General features: G+C 43.0%; 1 protein-coding gene across 1 annotated transcript in view; it reads left to right on the forward strand.

Moving 5' to 3' along the window:
• MALRD1 (MAM and LDL receptor class A domain containing 1) overlaps positions 1–15,847 on the forward strand; it is a 662,703-nt gene extending 646,856 nt beyond the window's left edge. Inside the window, exons 37-39 of the mRNA XM_075588643.1 lie at positions 5,206–5,281; positions 12,686–12,751; positions 15,420–15,847. Of these exons, the coding sequence (XP_075444758.1) occupies positions 5,206–5,281; positions 12,686–12,751; positions 15,420–15,491 (214 nt within the window). The 3' untranslated portion in view covers positions 15,492–15,847. The remainder of the gene's footprint in view (positions 1–5,205; positions 5,282–12,685; positions 12,752–15,419) is intronic.
• The last annotated feature ends 1,842 nt before the right edge of the window (positions 15,848–17,689 follow it).

A 17,689-nucleotide genomic window follows, 5' to 3' on the forward strand; every position in this document is an offset into this window, starting at 1 on the left:
AGTTACTGGGATATCCTGAGGCAGACCACTCGGGGAGCCATCCTGGGTAAGCTATCATTGGCAGCACCCAGAATCTACAGCTATCTAGGAGTTCTCCCTGTGTTTCCCTATTTTGGTAAGTGTACCTGTGTTTCTTGTATTGTGTTGCTACCTGTTTGCTTTGGCCAGAAAATAAACTGTTTATTTAACTCCCTCATTCGGTCTAGTGTTTGCAATCCCGATGTACAGTACATTGTCTTGTCTCCCGTGCTAATGTATGTTGAAAAAAAAGTGTTCAACTGTGATAATTTGCATATTATCTATTTGCATTAAAATGAGAATTTCCCCCCTATTCTGGAGATACAGTATGCTTAAATATATTGTTTTCAAAATGTAAAATAGAGGTCAATGCCTTATTATCTCAGTTAATGCTGATCTAAATTCACAAAGACATGTAGTTCAAGCCAATAATACGCAAGCAAATTGTCAATTTCACCAGTGATAACAAACTGGTATGTGAAAACAAGCATTACAGAACTAAGAGAAAACAATGATACAATATGTTCCCAATACGAACACTAATTATTTATTGGTCACAGTCTTTAGAATACAAGCTTAGTAAGCAAAACAACAACCCCACCATCAGTAGATATTAACAGGTATATAAGTATATGGCTGTGAACAGTTGCTAGAGGTTATTACCATTTAGTGAAGGTTTAGTAAGGTTTGTAAACAAGCTAAACATAATTAAAAGACAGTCCCACCTAGCAGGCAAAATATTTTTTTCAACCATTTATGAATGTAATCAACTTCCATAGATAGATTAAATCACCATCAGCGTTAAAGTTGTATATGTCTGTTTTCTGTGAACCTGTTTTTATTTCCGTCAAGTTCAATGTAACTCGTTCATATCAGATACTTTTTATGCTACATTCTTACCTGTTTATCTAATGTTGATATCATAATTACTTTAAAACAGAGAGTTAAAGAGAAACTGTGGGAATTAATCATTCTCCTGTACAAACAAAGGCCCATGTTTACTAAGCGGGGCTCTGCCATAAGATATCTTCTAGTACCTGAAACAAGCTTATACCCCATTAACTTGAATGAACCATAATCTGTCTTCCAGCACTGGAGGTGTCTTATGGCCTAAATCCGCATACTAAATGAGACACATAAAGTCGTATTCTAAAAGGAATTGGGTAAAGATTGTAAAATGTCTCCAAAGCATTTTGCTCCCAAGAACTTTAAAAGAAAACAAAAATTGAATAATACCTATTGTCTTATTTTTTTTTTAAATAAAAATGGTGCCATGGTCATCGGTTCACTTTGGTCCTAGGAGATGCTGCAACTTTATCATGGAGGTATATTACCTTTCTGTAAGGGGAAGTTTCTAACATACACTTCTACATTCACACTCCTCAAATCTGAAAGGGAATTTTACATTAATATGGTGCTTTTAGTGCATACCCTTTATATTAAAGTGGCATTTCTTAGGAAAATAAAACTGGTTTGGCATGGAATAAATGTTGTAAAAGGGGGAAACCCACATGGAGAGCCATACAGTTGTGTGCAATGCCAATGAATCCTCAAATCCCTAAACAGAAGTTGGCATTGAAATATGTTTCAAAATATATGCTCTTTAAATCCATCAAAAAAGTGGACAAAAATAAATATTGTTTGGAACATTTTAGATTAGATTAAGAAACCCGTAAAGCCATATGTGTGAATACTGTATATCACTTTTTGGGTGTTATATTAAAAGTGAAAAGTCCATTTAGCATTGCATTTTAACAATTTTGTTTATGTTTTTTTAAAGTGATTGGTAACCCATTTGAATGCTGTAAAATGACAGGTAGAGATGGGTAAACCTGTCCAAATCCTTTTTCTGTACCTTACCGGATTTTTCATTCAAAATCCTATCAGCGTTTAATTGTTCCAAATTGAATCCGTGTGGATTATTTAAAATCCCTCCATGAGGCTAGGTTTTTTCGAATTTTAAATAATGAGACATTGGATTTAACGTAAATCCATCCTGTGGACCGTGTTTATTTCTAATCCACCATACAGTAGTATTGTTAAAAAAAAAAAGTAGGGCTGATCAATCTGCAATAGTGCTTATTAAAAACCCGCAGGCGCATACATCTGACGTTAAAAAGTCATACATATATAATGCCACTCCTACTTCTTGCCAGCACACCGATTTTGGTGAGGGGAAAGGAGAGAGAAAGTGAGACAGAAAGAGAGAGAAAGTGAGACAGAAGGAGAGAGACCCACATACAGACACAGTAAGGTGTTTTAGTTTTGAAATTTTGTCAAAATATTATTTGTTCCATTTTTCTATTTTATTTATTATGAGTGGTGGCAGCCAGGGCAAGAGGGGCTCAGCAAATGCCCCTCTTGTGAGACTGAGGAGGTGTTCAACCTTTTTAGGGTCAGTTGGCAGTGTCGGAAGAGCCTTAGCACACAGTGGTTGATGTACCACATAATTTTCCTGATGGTACCCGTCACTGGAGTAGACGCAGTACTTTGGCAGCTTCAACCTCGCTTGTGAGCGTGCCTGCTACTGCGGCTGTTCTGCCTATGTCAGGGGAACAGCTCTTTCATAAGTAGCCCTGTTTAAGTGAAAGCAGGATGTAGTCTGGATTTGTGGTCTTTTGGAGACGGTTTGTTGGAAACTCCATTATTGTCAGTGTCACCTTTGTCCCCAGCTATTTCCTCATAGCTATTGACCTCTACCTACTTAGACTAGATCTAAACACAACATTACAAAAAATAAACATAAATAAATAAAAAGACATGAATGTTCAAAATAAAGGATACATGGACCCAGATATATGCTAGAAATAAAGCTGAACAACTGCCTGAGTCTGAAAGGGGGAGACGGGAACTTACACTGAAGTGCCGAGCGGGTCCCGCTGAATCACCAGCTGTTGGATAAGATGCCGAAACTCTACAACAGCCGCGTACAAGGGTCCGGACCACGCCACCGCAGAGATGTTACTACCGCACGAACTTTCCTGCAAGCGCCGTCTCAGCCTAACGGCATACGCGCAGAGTGACCTCACGTGACCTCTACGCGTATTTTTATTGTTTGTAATGTTATGTTTAGATCTAGTCTAAGTAGATACATCCTATTCTGTGTGTGGGTATTTTTGTTATATTTACCCGGATCTAGTGTGCATGTGTACTGAGGTGGGGTTGGATCCCCTCACTTATCTTTTGTTTAAATAAATATATTCTATTCTATTTTAATCCCTGGTGTGCATTCTTTTTCTTGCCATTACAAGGTGTCCCCCATTCCGGGGGTCACCTTGCTTTAGCAGTAAATTGGGGAGACGCTCCACATACATGCTGCAAGGGGATTAGTGCTTCCAGCAAACTTTACATCTGCAGCACGAGCGCTGAATTTCTTATTTCAAACTAGTTATGGACCTCACCTGATTCTCTCTGTATTCTGACAGAGACTGTTGAGGCTTCCAGCAAAAAATTACCAAAGAAAATATGGCGATAATACAAGAAAGTTGCCGTCATGGAACATACCCATCCAGGATGCGTACAGTGTCCAGCACCCGCCGCTCTTGCCGGGGCACGGTGTTATAATAAAGCTACCATTAATGCTTAAGTTCTGTTGAATAGAACTCCTCCAGACTTTTTGTTACGGTGTTTTGGAATAGAATGGGTAATTATCAATGGTATACTGATACATCTCAGATAAAGACGCACTCTTATCTGTCCCGACTTGAATTGCACAATATATCATATATCCATAACTGCAAGCCGATCTTTTGTGGTATGAAGAAAGCACAATGTCCCATGCCATGTAAAGTACAGAACTAGTACTAGTACCATCTGACCATAAAATGTGACGTCACAGGCCATATATAAGGCCTGTAAGTCTCATTTTGCCTCAAGAAGCCGACGAGACAACATCCTATTGTGGATTTACCATGGAGCTTTGGATTGACAGATAAAGAAAGAAGATTAAAGAAAAGAAGAAAATAATGACAAATGAAGAAAGAAGACTAAAGAAAAGAAGAAAATAATGACAAATGAAGAAAGAAGATGGTGATAGAAGATAAAAGAAAGAAGATTTTTTTTTTACCTGATGCTGGTCTTCAAGGTGGATGGCATTGGATTGCGGGTGAAGACGTCGCGGTACGAGAGCTTGCAGATACAACAGGATTCGGATGGTGAAGACATCTAAAGGTAAGATAAATATTGAATGTATGTAAATGTCTTTATTTCAGGGTTTTTTCATTGTATTTAGTTATTTTTATGTTTGTCATTGCCCATTACTGATAATGTATTAATCTGTGCCCAGGGTACAGATAAATACAGTGACAGCCAATGCATTTTTTGTCAAATGCTTGTTTTGAATTTATTGTCATTTTTTCTATTTGTTTTTATTGTTTGGATTCAATTGTTTGGAATTTGGATGGCTTGGATGGCAATTGTTTGGAATTTGGATGGCTTATTTTTAGTACATATTAAGATTGGTTAGGGTTTTAAATTAATTATTTGTTTTGTTGGCTACTGTTTTAAATTAATTAATCGTTTGTTGGTTAGTGCTTTTATTTATTTAATTGTTTGGATAGTGCTTATATTTATTTAATTGGTTGGTTAGTGCTTTTATTTATTTAATAAAAAGTCATCTACACTTGTATTACATTTTATATTAAACAAAGTTGATCGCTGGCGAGATTTGCGCAGGGAGAGGCGGCTCTCTCTGTGCAGCTCTCTCTGCAGCTGAAAGAAATCGCTGGATTTGGCCTTATAGAGTCGATCATCACATCTCCGGCTACTCACCCGTTTTGGGAATTTTGTGATCACAGGTAATTGAGGCTTTCTGAGTACCATGATACAGCACTCGAAAAACAGGCAAATAAAATGGCACAGTGATTTTTTTTTTATGAACGCTTATACTGTAGCATACGCCCCCCCTATATCTGTATAGACCTGTTCTAAATACAACGATATACAAATCAAGTCATATTGAATGAAATGAAGATGAAGTTGTTTGTGATGCATTACCACATTCAATTGAAATAGTGCCGATCGGGGCACTATTGCACAGTAACTCTACTGTCTTTAACTCAGACTTCCATTAACTTCTGTGGTAGTTTCCGTGCCATAGTGCACCGATCAGCACTATTGCAGTTTACTGAATAACCATCTTGCGACATAATCAAACAATGCTGTCACTTTTCTTTCTCTTTTTTACAGAAAACATACAGGAGGTATCACAAATGGGTTTTCCAATCGAATGTATGCAGGAAACAGTATGGCTTCGGAGACAGAGGTACAGAAGGACAATAACAGCCCATTTGCTTTGAGTGAAACTAGAAGTACAATACAACAGAGTTCTGTCTGACTTTGTCCAGATAGTTATTGTGTCACAAGCAATGTAATTTGGATACCAAGCAACCAAGTGTGACCTGTGAAACAATATAATATCACTTAATATATTGTTTCTGAATAAATTTACTTTGATAGATGACAGAAACATTTCTTAAAACATGAAAAGATTATGGGCGATATTTAGTAAGTGGCAACGATATGGGTCATTCTCTCGAATCAACTGTGAGGTGTGTTGTGGCGTGGAAAGGCGTAAATATGGCCTTTAAATATTTTGTATGGAATACAGGTTATTTTAGTAGATACTAGATATTGTATTTTAATAAGTTCAACTTTGCATGGTTAAACTTAAGAAATGCAACATTTTATTATTCCTTTAGATCAGCCAGCTCTGAAGAAAATTCCTAATTTTTCTCACTCTATAGAGGTATTTCTATATACACTGAATTGTGCAATTCGGACCCTTCAGTGTATAAAGTGTAACGGTTTTTGTGAACCGGCCTGACCCACCCAATCTCATAGTGGCCCCTGTGGTCTAACCAGTCCCCATTACAGTGTGATTGTGTCTGGTGGTGCACCTGTTGGCTACAGGACTCCTGAGTCTCCCGCATGATGGTGTGTGGGGATGACCCGTCCAGACAGGCAGCTGAGGTAGTGTGCTGAGTCCTACCTATATCCAGTGCAGCGCCTCCACCTCATCAGGGTCCCTTCGGTCACTTGGGGATGGTCCTGGCGAGGAACTCCTCGGTGGTGCTCCTCTCTGTACAATCACTTCACACATGTACACGAGAGGGTTTGTAATTAAGAGCATCTTTATTGACGGTGGGCAATGCTGCCCTCCACAATGGGGTGTATTAGCCCTCCATTGTCACAGCACTTCCCTTTACAAGGTGTAGTTCTCCTTAAATAGGGATTCCCTATCCCAGCCGGGATGTCTTTACTCTGTGCCAGGTCCCTGGACACAGTCTTCTTATTCAGCTACTATAACATAACTCTTAACTGCTCCTACTCTTACTCCTCCTCCAGCAACACACACACACAACTCTAACTTTGGCTCAGTGCTGTGCCTTATGTACACTCTGGAAGCTGACACACCTCTGACATCACTAACCATGGAGTCAGAGCCTGTGACCACTCCCACCCATACATAGGGCACCTCACCAGGGTGTGAGGGCAAACCTCCATAACTACTGCTGGCATGCCCACAACTTACCAGGCCTTACTGTCAGCAGGAGAGATGACTGTAGCCATTTTACATGACCGCTACATTCTCCCCCTGGTGAATCCCATCGTCCTCGCTGGGACCTAAATTTGCATACCTTCCTCCAGGAAGCACTGTAACACAAAACATAATTGTTAACATCACACAGATTGCACAATACAACAGAAAATTGACCACAGTGACATCTCGCCAAGCCCGCCCCGACCAGCAGCCACGAGCCCGCGTAAAGTCTCAGTACCCCCTAATAGTAGTGACTCGGGTCAGGTTTTCTAACCTCTCTACTACCCATGTCCAGGACCGTGACATGATAATGTCTAGGCAGTCCCCTCTCGGGCCTATAGGTCACCTTGTGTTTATGTATGTTCCTCCCTATACTCCACACTCGCATCAGGTGATCTATCCGGTCCTCTGCCCTCCTTCCGGTTACTTCACTCCCCTTACTGACCAGATACATTTCTATGGTTTCTTCTATCTCCTCCATGAGGGGTTCAGGGACATAAGGGTACTCCAACCCGTGGGAAGACTTATATCGAGCCATTATTGCCCGTTCCGCTCTACTGATCCTGGTCAGATCAGCCCTACCTGCCCTCCCAGGTAGCACCCATGACAGGGGTCGTCAGGATCCACAGGGTCTGACAGTGTGTCAGGACCCATGGGCTCTATCTCCCTGTGCTCAATCTTAATCCACCGGTCCTGCAATTCCCTATCTCTTTGCTCAGGAGTGAATTCTCCTTCGGCCCACCAAAAATCTACTACCTCCTCCCTACGGATGAGAAACCGTGTACGGTCCATCCAGGCTACATAGCCTTCAAAGAGTGGGGCCCACAACGGTGTTCTTTGAAGCGGTGTGAATCCCCTGAGTCACTCTCGTCCGCATCCCCCCACGAAAATACCCCCGATGTCCGTGCCGACCGTGGTATGGACCACCGTGATGATCCCAGGGCCTTTTCCTCTGGTTTGTTGGTCGCAGGAGGCAACCACCGGCCTACCGCGGCCTTACCCAATTCTCCCCAACCCCGAGAAATGCCCTCTGTAGCGCAACTGCGCTGTCTTTCCCCAGTCCGTCTCTCCTCCCCCCCCCAAAGGTACGTCCACAAGTTCTAGGCTAGGCGGGGACCCCGTGGAACAGGTGATGGGGGCAGGGATTTTACCTAGGGCGTGGGGTTGGGCGTAAGGGTAAGCAAGGGGGCGCCACGGGGCTATGACCCGTTCCCGGCTGTCCATGGATTGATCCAATGAGGATAGCTCACCCTCCTCAGTCTGCGGTTTGCCCATCCAGCTCTTGGGCCCTTGAGGTGATCGGGGACCTTCATCCGATCGCCGAAGCGTCGCTGCTTCTTTCCCGTCTGTTCCGCCGTCGCCACCGGAAGTGATGTCCTCTCCGGAACCGGAAGTGCCGCCATCTTGAGTTGGACCCCCATGCGGGATCTCTTCCTCGATGACGACATCCAGAAGCTCCGCCGTCGTCTCCACCGGAAGTGGTGTATTCTCCGCACGTGCGTCTTGGGCCTTGCACGGCCTTGTTTCCGCTACACCGTCTACCGGAGCAAGGTAAGTAAGTGGCCTTCTCTTACCATTCCGCAGGGGTGTAGGCGTCTCTTGCCCGTCGCCGCCATATCCTGGGGCGGAGGGACTCCGTCTCTCGGCTCGCCGATCTGCGGGGGACGCCCTGCTTTCCAGGCTGCTACTCACGTCACGGGGTGTCGTCCTCCCCGGTTCTTTCCTGGGCCTTGATTTCACCTCCGCTAGCTCGCGGAGATCCTCATCTAAGTAGTCTCCCTTCCCCGACTTAGGGGTCACCGATCGGGGCGATAGTCTCTTTCCAGTTCGGTCGGGGGGTGACCCGACCGTCTCGGTTGCTGCTGACCCAGCCGATTTAATCGACTCCAGTCCCCTTTCTCCGGGACTTACACGACTGATCCACAGTGCACCAGGGGACTCGGCAGAGTGCCTAGCCGTATCCCCCGGGGGGTCAGCAGGTTGGATCGGGATGAACGTCGGCATTGGCCACAAGTATAATGTCCCGCATTGTGGGCAACGTGCCGCTGTATTAACAGTGCCTCCGGGCAGCCCGCATTGAAGGCAGAGCCCGACCACCGTCTCGGTGTTGGCCACCCTGACTACCAGTAGCCCGCCGGGTACCGAGTAGGGCTGGGTGGAGACCATAGTGCCCACAGTGGAGGAGCAGGCCATCCTTTTAATAGGGTCCACTTTCTGTATGGGTCTCTCCAGGTCAGTGGTTCCTCGCAACTGACTGGTAGAAGTTGCTGGGCCAGCCACTTCCTGCTTCGGCTCCTCCCTCCGCTGGCATAGCTGGAACCCGCCCCCAGGGGTTGCAATTATGGGCGGGTTCCACAGGGGAATAGCATGCCCCTTAATTAAGGCCGCGCCTTTCTCAGTCCTGGTGGGCGCGGTCTGCATTTTCGCGCCAGTTTCCCCATCAGGGTGAGGTTCTTTTCCCGCGGCTAGTTCCCGCCTTCTCCTGGCAGCCGCCTTGCGTGCAAAATATCCCTCCTTTTTGCACGCTACCTCCGCGGCCGGAACTACTTCTTGTAGTGGCGCCGTCTGGATATCAGTCCCTGGGCCCAGTGGGTGCATTCCCACAGGCCATAATTGAAAGTCACTCCCCCTGGTTGAAATCAGGGGAGGGTCCCATAGACTAGGCGGTTGACTCAGCACAGGGGCCGAGTGAGTCACTGTCCATGAAGGCGCAGCCATAGCTTTCGCGCCATGCCCCCCATCAGGGCGGGGCTCTGCTGTTCGCGCCATTCCGGGCCAGCTTTTTGCAAGTCCTGAATCAGCCAAGTTCTCTGCGACTGGCCCACGCGGTCTCCCCAGCAAGCGGAAGCCGCCATTTTGGATAACTTTTGAGTCCGAAATGTCAGTTTGTTTTCTTGGTAAGGTAGCATTCATTTGGTTGCACGTCCGCTGACATCCATCCTCACTGTGCTCCACCCCATTTATCACAATGTCCTCACACTCCTCAAGGGGGGCACCTCGGTGTCCCAGACAGGACAAAAACGGGGCAGCCACCGCCTTCGCTCCACTCCAGAGCAGATTAGTTAGAGACAGCTCGGTGACAGTTTGCTCTTCAGTGGGGCGCACGCCACGGGTGCCTTCCCCCTCAGCCTCTGATCGCCATTTTGGGCCCTCCGCACCACGCGGATCCTCCATTCCTTGGGTTGTCACGCTCTCGTACCAATTATCGTACATGGGGATCCGCTCTGCGGGGCAGCCACCACACCAGTACAATAAGGATTTGCTCAGATGCACCACCACATGTGTACCTGATCTAGGCTGGACTCATGTTGCACTACCTCAGGCTAGGCTCACTCTCTCAGTGTCTGCTGTGACTCCTTCCTCCCAGTCTGTGCTCCCTATGGTAAGTGTCTGGAATGGGCTAGAGTACTCTGGCTCTGCCATGCAGTACTTGGGGCGTCTACCTCTCTTGGTCAGCCTAACGAAGACCCTCTCCAGGATTCCTGACCACGTTAACAGGCTATCCCTTCTGGCGTCCTACCAACTAGCACTACCTCAAAGTGACTCGGTCAGCTATAGCCCGGCTCCAAACCCCTCACTCCTTTCAGGCCCCTAGGTCGTCCCTGCGAACTGACAATACCCTGTCAGCCCCTGACCACCCCTAGGTCCGTCCCTACACAGCACAGAGTGGCAGCAGACACTCTCCCTGTTTCCCAGTGTGCCTAGCTAGAGCCTGTCCTGTTGACAGATCTGATCTCAGCAGCTCGCCTCCAAATGTAACGGTTTTTGTGAACCGGCCTGACCCACCCAATCTCATATTGGCCCCTGTGGTCTAACCAGTCCCCATTACAGTGTGATTGTGTCTGGTGGTGCACCTGTTGGCTACAGGACTCCTGAGTCTCCCGCATGATGGTGTGTGGGGATGACCCGTCCAGACAGGCAGCTGAGGTAGTGTGCTGAGTCCTACCTATATCCAGTGCAGCGCCTCCACCTCATCAGGGTCCCTTCGGTCACTTGGGGATGGTCCTGGCGAGGAACTCCTCGGTGGTGCTCCTCTCTGTACAATCACTTCACACATGTACACGAGAGGGTTTGTAATTAAGAGCATCTTTATTGACGGTGGGCAATGCTGCCCTCCACAATGGGGTGTATTAGCCCTCCATTGTCACAGCACTTCCCTTTACAAGGTGTAGTTCTCCTTAAATAGGGATTCCCTATCCCAGCCGGGATGTCTTTACTCTGTGCCAGGTCCCTGGACACAGTCTTCTTATTCAGCTACTATAACATAACTCTTAACTGCTCCTACTCTTACTTCTCCTCCAGCAACACACACACACAACTCTAACTTTGGCTCAGTGCTGTGCCTTATGTACACTCTGGAAGCTGACACACCTCTGACATCACTAACCATGGAGTCAGAGCCTGTGACCACTCCCACCCATACATAGGGCACCTCACCAGGGTGTGAGGGCAAACCTCTATAATTACTGCTGGCATGCCCACAACTTACCAGGCCTTACTGTCAGCAGGAGAGATGACTGTAGCCATTTTACATGACCGCTACAAAAGCATAAGGCTGTATAATATATGTGCTTTCAATTCACTGTGATGACAATAAAAGGATGCACTGTACTGTGCATTGATAAAGTATCATGGACTGTATAAAGCAAAATACTACAGCTGCGTAAAACATACCTGGTCATAACTTTGCTTTTATAATACAGAGATGCACATATTAAAAAAATGTTTTTTTTAAATGAAAACAAAATTAAACTAAAATATTTTCACTGAAGAATTACTTGTGATATCACCCAATTTTAATGCAAACGGTTCTAACCCACACAATAAGCAATCTCATGCAGATTAATGTCAAGTAGAACAAAGGCGAAAATGCCCTTAGTAAAATTATATGTTATTGTAATTCATAAGAAAGACATACATCAACCCCTCAGCTTCCACATACGCCCATACACATGTAATACCAATGTGTCGCGGGCTACCTCTTCAGTGATATGTTTACAAATGTGCATTTTGATAAGCTTTACAATTTACAGTATGAGAAAGAAACTTTAAACGGCAATGTCAGAACATGTATGCATATTTTTGATTGTATCATTGCATTCAAATGATGAAGACAAGAGCACCATTCTGTAACAAATCACACAAAGCTCAAACTAACCTTTATAACCACTGATGCATACTGTACATTCAGATATTATTTTTTGGACACTACATTTTTGGCGGATTTGGATCTGGCAGATTGTCTGGTTCCTTTGGTCCGCGGATTTCAGCGGATCAATCTCAAAAATGGCGATTCGCGTTTGGCTCATTTTTAATTATTATTACCAATACACTCCGCAGATTCTGCAACCCATCGACAGATTTGTAGAATTAAATGCGCGAGTTCAGCAATCCGTTACGGAATTCTTAAGAAACCGCCAATGGATTGCTGAATCAGCGGATTAGATTCTCCAAATCCATCCACGGTAGTATCGAATGGCGGTTTTGATGAAGCCGCACAGGTTAAAACCGACCAAATCTGTTTGCGGATTTTATACCGCGAAACAGATTTGGGTTGAAAGTGCGAGAAAACACGGGAAATGGATATGGGCGAATTCGCCCACCTGTACCCACAACTATTTTGCACTGTTAGCATCCACCAGTCTTTTTAAAAGCATTTCAACCTCAACAAAATATAATCCGTGTAGTAGAATTAGACTTTATATTAATGATCTGTATGCATGTGTGTGCAGTGTTTGGCAATGTACCATAGTGATGACTTGTCTTCTTTCTCAAGTTGTATCTTTCTTTGAGCATGTGGAGAGTGGTACCATGTTAGCCTACAAATGAAAAAAAAAATCTCATAAAAACAGATGTATGGTAGAGACTGTGCATGCAAAACTTTAACTGATGTTACAAGAGAATAGCAATCTAGCCTTCTGGCTACATTTGTTTTATTTTATTGAGAAACCGTTTTTACCCTCCCACCAATAAAACATTTTCTATAACAATATACATTTTTTACTTTATTAATATTTATTTAGTTAAAGTTTACATTCCATATAAAACATTAAAAAGTTTATACTTTTTAAAACATGCATTGATTGGTTTACTGTATTGTTTTACATTTTTGCATTTTTCTTTCAGACGACTGACAATACTCTATTTCCTAACGTTCAGATCAGCGTTTTACCCTGGCACACATCCCAAGAGGTCTGTTTTGAATTTTGAAAGGAGTCTGAAACTATCTCTGCCATTTTTTCCTTTTTTTACATTTCAAATCGACAGGGGCCGTGTGATGAGCTTCCTAAGAAAATAACTGTTTTTCTTATTTGTAGTTTATTAAAAATGAACATATATTTTGTCAGGAACACTGGATTCAAACATATTAGCTAATTATATTCACCTGTTTGACTATGATGGCTTCATAATTACCACACAAACAAAAAAAAACAAAGCTGAAAAAAATGATTTACCTGGATCCGCAAGGACTGACAACTGTTTTATCATTAAATTACATAAAATAAATATGGTAACAAAACACAGCATCTGATCACCATGGAAATGTAAAAAGTTTAAAAAAATATTTGGATATACCGATTGTCTAATTTTGTAGAATCAGTTCCATTTAACCTTTGGCACATACCCCTGTTCTTGGTTTATTTACAGTAGGTCCTGGGAGGGACTGATTGTTCCTTTACCCACAAAGATCATTGATCTGCTATAAATTTTATTGCTTATGTACTGCACCGACACCCTTTATTCAAGCAAATACCCAGTATGTACCTGGCAGATACCTGGAATGCGCTGCTCCTCACCTCTGACAAGCCCCGTTGCGTTTGCCTTCCCAGCCTGGGTTCATGCCTGGCTGACGGGCGGCTGATCTGTTAAATGATAATGATTAGGATTTAATAGGCTGCAATGCTTCGCGTGTCTACCAGATGGCATAAATTCATGAATTGTAATGCAGTATATATATATATACTGTGCAGTATTGCAGCCAGCGGGAATAAAATGCTTCAATCCCTGCCTGGAAAATAACCCAATGCACTCGGGCAGAAAACAGTCACAAACCTCAATACACCCGGGAATACCCGAATTCGTGGGACTAGCCGAGCTCGAATAAAGTGTGTCGCCAGTGTACATTCTTCATTACACATGCCCTGCAGGCTCCACAAGAAGCAAAGGATATAAACTGTGGACATTTAGCACTATAAAAGACTTGTCAAATGGATCTGCAGTTCATTACTGCAGAAGTGATCACATGACATCCCACATCCCCCCATTGAGCTTCACGTACTGTACGTTTCGGTAAGCCCGATCATCCCTTAGAAAATTAGAATTTTTGCCATAACGTACCTGATACGTCAATAGGGCCTCTGGCATGCCAGCGCCTGTGCGATGCCAGATATATCATAAGGACACTGTAAAGGTGTATATATATATATTTAAAAAAAAATGAAATAACATTATTAACATTGGGGTTTTCAGATTCCTTTTTTATTCTTTGTTTTAGTTTAGGTTGAAACTTGAGATTTCCTTCAATCAGTCACACACCAGTCAGTACTGGTCTGCTGAATACAAATACAGAAGCTATGAAAATGTACTTATCATTCCCTACTGAGTACATTTGAGCCGTGAAAATGTGCTCAAAAGCATGATAAATGTTGCACAGTGCCACCTGCCTAAACTCCACTTACGCTTTCCTGATGCAGTCTGTGTGCATGCACACATCTGGGACCGCTTGACTGGGAATTATAATTGAAATTGTAACCAGGGAATTGTTTCCGCTACATAGATTAAAAATGTGAAACTCTCCCATGCATTGCTGTACATGGACCCTTTAGCCTGTCCACTTAAGGAATAAATCAGATGGTCATTTAGCCTTTAAAATATAATCTTAAGAATTAGGGCACTCATATAAAACATGCATAAAAATGTATGAATGTGTTCCTGTGTGTGTAGTTCCTGCAAACGTCATACTTAGAACACCCTAGATTACAAATATAAAACGTATATCTGTCATACGACCTCTTTTTCTCTTTCAGTCATTCACCAGCTCTATAGCCCCAATATTGTTGCTAACAATTCCTTTATTTGTTTTGTTGTTGTTTCCACCTAACAGCATATCTGAAACAATAGCATAAGGCTGTTCAATTGACCCTTGACAATTCCATTCCTAGAGTTGGTACAGTACAATAGAACAGACAACCTTGTTTTGTACTGTACATCTATACTAAAAGAACACCATTCCCTCAATGACCAATTGTGCTTTATCAAGCTATTATGACCTAGATAGATAGATGTCCTATATTGTGCTTGGTTTCCGTAGCAAACAGAACAAGAGGTTTCTTGAAATACCATTTTACATTCCTGTGAAATACAGTGCGCTGACGAGTATTCTAAAACTTGCCTTGGAAAATCTGCGGCAATCACCAACAATACCCCAGTTATGCTGCAACATTTTCTGTGACATTTCTACAGAAAAACTAATGGCCCATCGGATTACCACAGCAGGGGTCCCAGGCAGTCCCATTCAGTTTGAATGGGACCCCCGCTGTGTTAATCTAATGGGCCATTAGTCTGTCGGCAGAAATTTCACTGAAATGTTGGCAGCATTACTTGGATATTGCCCCAGAATTTCCAAGGCAAGTTTTAAAATACTCGTCGTCGCACCTGCACAAAGCCCCCTACTCAGTATATTTGGATACCATTGATGCTTAGTCGATAGACATGAACATATACTGGAATTTATAATCATCTATTCATAATATTAAATGGGTGCTAAAGAATGTTATGTACTCTATTTGTATTGCTTTTGCTATGCAGCAAAAATCCCTAACAAATTGTAATATATATTTATCTCTGTTTTATGTTCTAGAATTCCAGGAAGGATCTGAAGGCATGTTCATTTCCTAACCCTTTGTATGGAATTAAAGAAGAAAGCAAATAATTTAGTTGTCAAAAAAACTTTGTTTAATACAGAATTGTAAGTGTTAAACTTTCAGGAGACAAATTACAATATCACAATATAATTTACAGCTGCAACTATTGTTAAAGTAAATACCACCTGCTACTGTAGACACTCAAAGCAAGTAATTAACTGTTTCTGATTCATACCAAATTATACGCTATCGTCTCTTGTAATAAAATCGGTAAAAGTACTTATTTTCCCGAAGGATTTATTCCGAATTAAATATTATTATAACCCCATTTTCACATTTGTTTACAATGATATCAAATATGTAATTAAAAACAATACATTTGAAACATAAAGCTTACAAATAGTTTATATTGATTAAATAATGTATTTTAAAACAGTTTATTGGTCTGTTGTGAGTTTGCTTTGACCTTCGCTTTCAAGCCATAATTTCATAGTCCATGACTGCACACGTTAAATTAAAAAAACGATACCATTGTTAGTACACCTGGACAAGCTGATATGTCATTACATAATACAGTCAAAGCATCTTACTCCTGAACATTGCTCCTAGCTTTATAAGCCATCATTTTTTTTAAAGCCTTTGTCCCCAGGTTGGTCAGAATATAAACATTCGGGCCTGTTGCAGAGAGGAGAGGAGCAGGGTTTGCTGAGCTCACTGAAGATTCCGGCCATTAGGTGGTGATGCAGAACTCAAATGACTACTCCTCCGAGGCTCTTTGGGTTGTCTCCTCTTAATTAGAAAAGAAAAGGAAACACCCTTTTACTTGCACTCATTGTTTGAATTGAAGTGATGAAAAAAGTTAATACTTATTATTTTATTTAATTATGCTACTTAAAATAAATGGGTTTAGACAGAACCTCAAACATACAAAACAGACCAACATATATCAACATATAAACTGGATCAGGAATGGGTGCCCTTCAAATAGATACTAAATTGCAGTGATTGGACTCACGAATGTAATCAAGAAATTCCTAAATCCAGCACTAATTTAAAAATTGTTGGGGACCTGCATTAATTCAAAACAGGTACCTAAGGCTGACAGTCTTGATGCTACAAAGCTGCTTGATTTTACAAAACTGCACACATTACATGTAAATTTCCACAGAGAAATGCATCCGATGCAAATAAACAAATGCAGTAAAGTAATCAGATTGATTGTCTCCTCTTGGCAGTGGCGCTTGGTAATGGTAAGCGCATATATGCATGGTGTGTGTATTTTGTATGCATGCATGATGGGGTGTGTTAGTGTATGTATGTGTGTGTATATATATATATATATATATATATATATATATATATAATATATAGCAACTGTAAATATTACTGTATGTTCATTTGCATGTCTTAGACAGGTCTGCAACCCTTGTACTTCTATATATAAGTTTAGTTTTTTTATATATATATATATTATATATATATGTACACTGCCGACACGTTTAAATCGAGCAGGGCTAGTTCCACAAGCCGGGGGATGCCCCGGCTTGCTAGCCCCACTCCCTCGGCGTGCCGCGCGTCACCGATGCGCGGTCACGCGTCATCGGGTGTCAGCGCCCCCTGCACGCGCGTCCAGGGCTCCCCGAGGGAGCCCTGGTGTCGCGCGATCGCGGGACGGCGGCAGGGGGTTCCGGCGGACCCGGCAGCGGTAGGGAGAGCGCCCCGATCGGAGGGCGCTCTTCCGCTGCTTCGGCGCGCGCCCGGCGCGCGCCAGGTTACTGCTGCGGCAGAGAACGGGCAAATGCCCGAATAAACTCTGCCGCAGCAGTATATACACGCAGTATATACACACAGTATATATATATATATATCTCCAATAAAGAACATCACTTGCGAGTGCATTCACATGTCTTAGACAGGTCTACAACCCTGCATTTCACCATTGTCACCTAGCATACAGTGCTTCCACTGCAGCAAGGGATTCTGGGAAATGACATGCAAATGGGCACACAATGTCACCTTTGTCTAAAATCCATTTTTACATGTAACCCTTAAAAGCAAATGCTCTGCTGTTAACACAGCTTTTAAGCACAGCATGGTATTAGATGCAAAGCCAGTCAAACCATTCACAGACAGCTGTTTCAACCTTTATGGGTCTCATCTGTGTGAGGTTGGTTGCACTGGCTTTGCAATTTTCAAGGCTGGGTTGGTTTACCATAAACATTTTAACTTATGGTGGGTGAAAAAGGTGACTAAAAAAACAGACAAA

This window comes from Ascaphus truei, chromosome 2, assembly GCF_040206685.1.
Source record: "Ascaphus truei isolate aAscTru1 chromosome 2, aAscTru1.hap1, whole genome shotgun sequence".
Taxonomy (NCBI): domain Eukaryota; kingdom Metazoa; phylum Chordata; class Amphibia; order Anura; family Ascaphidae; genus Ascaphus; species Ascaphus truei.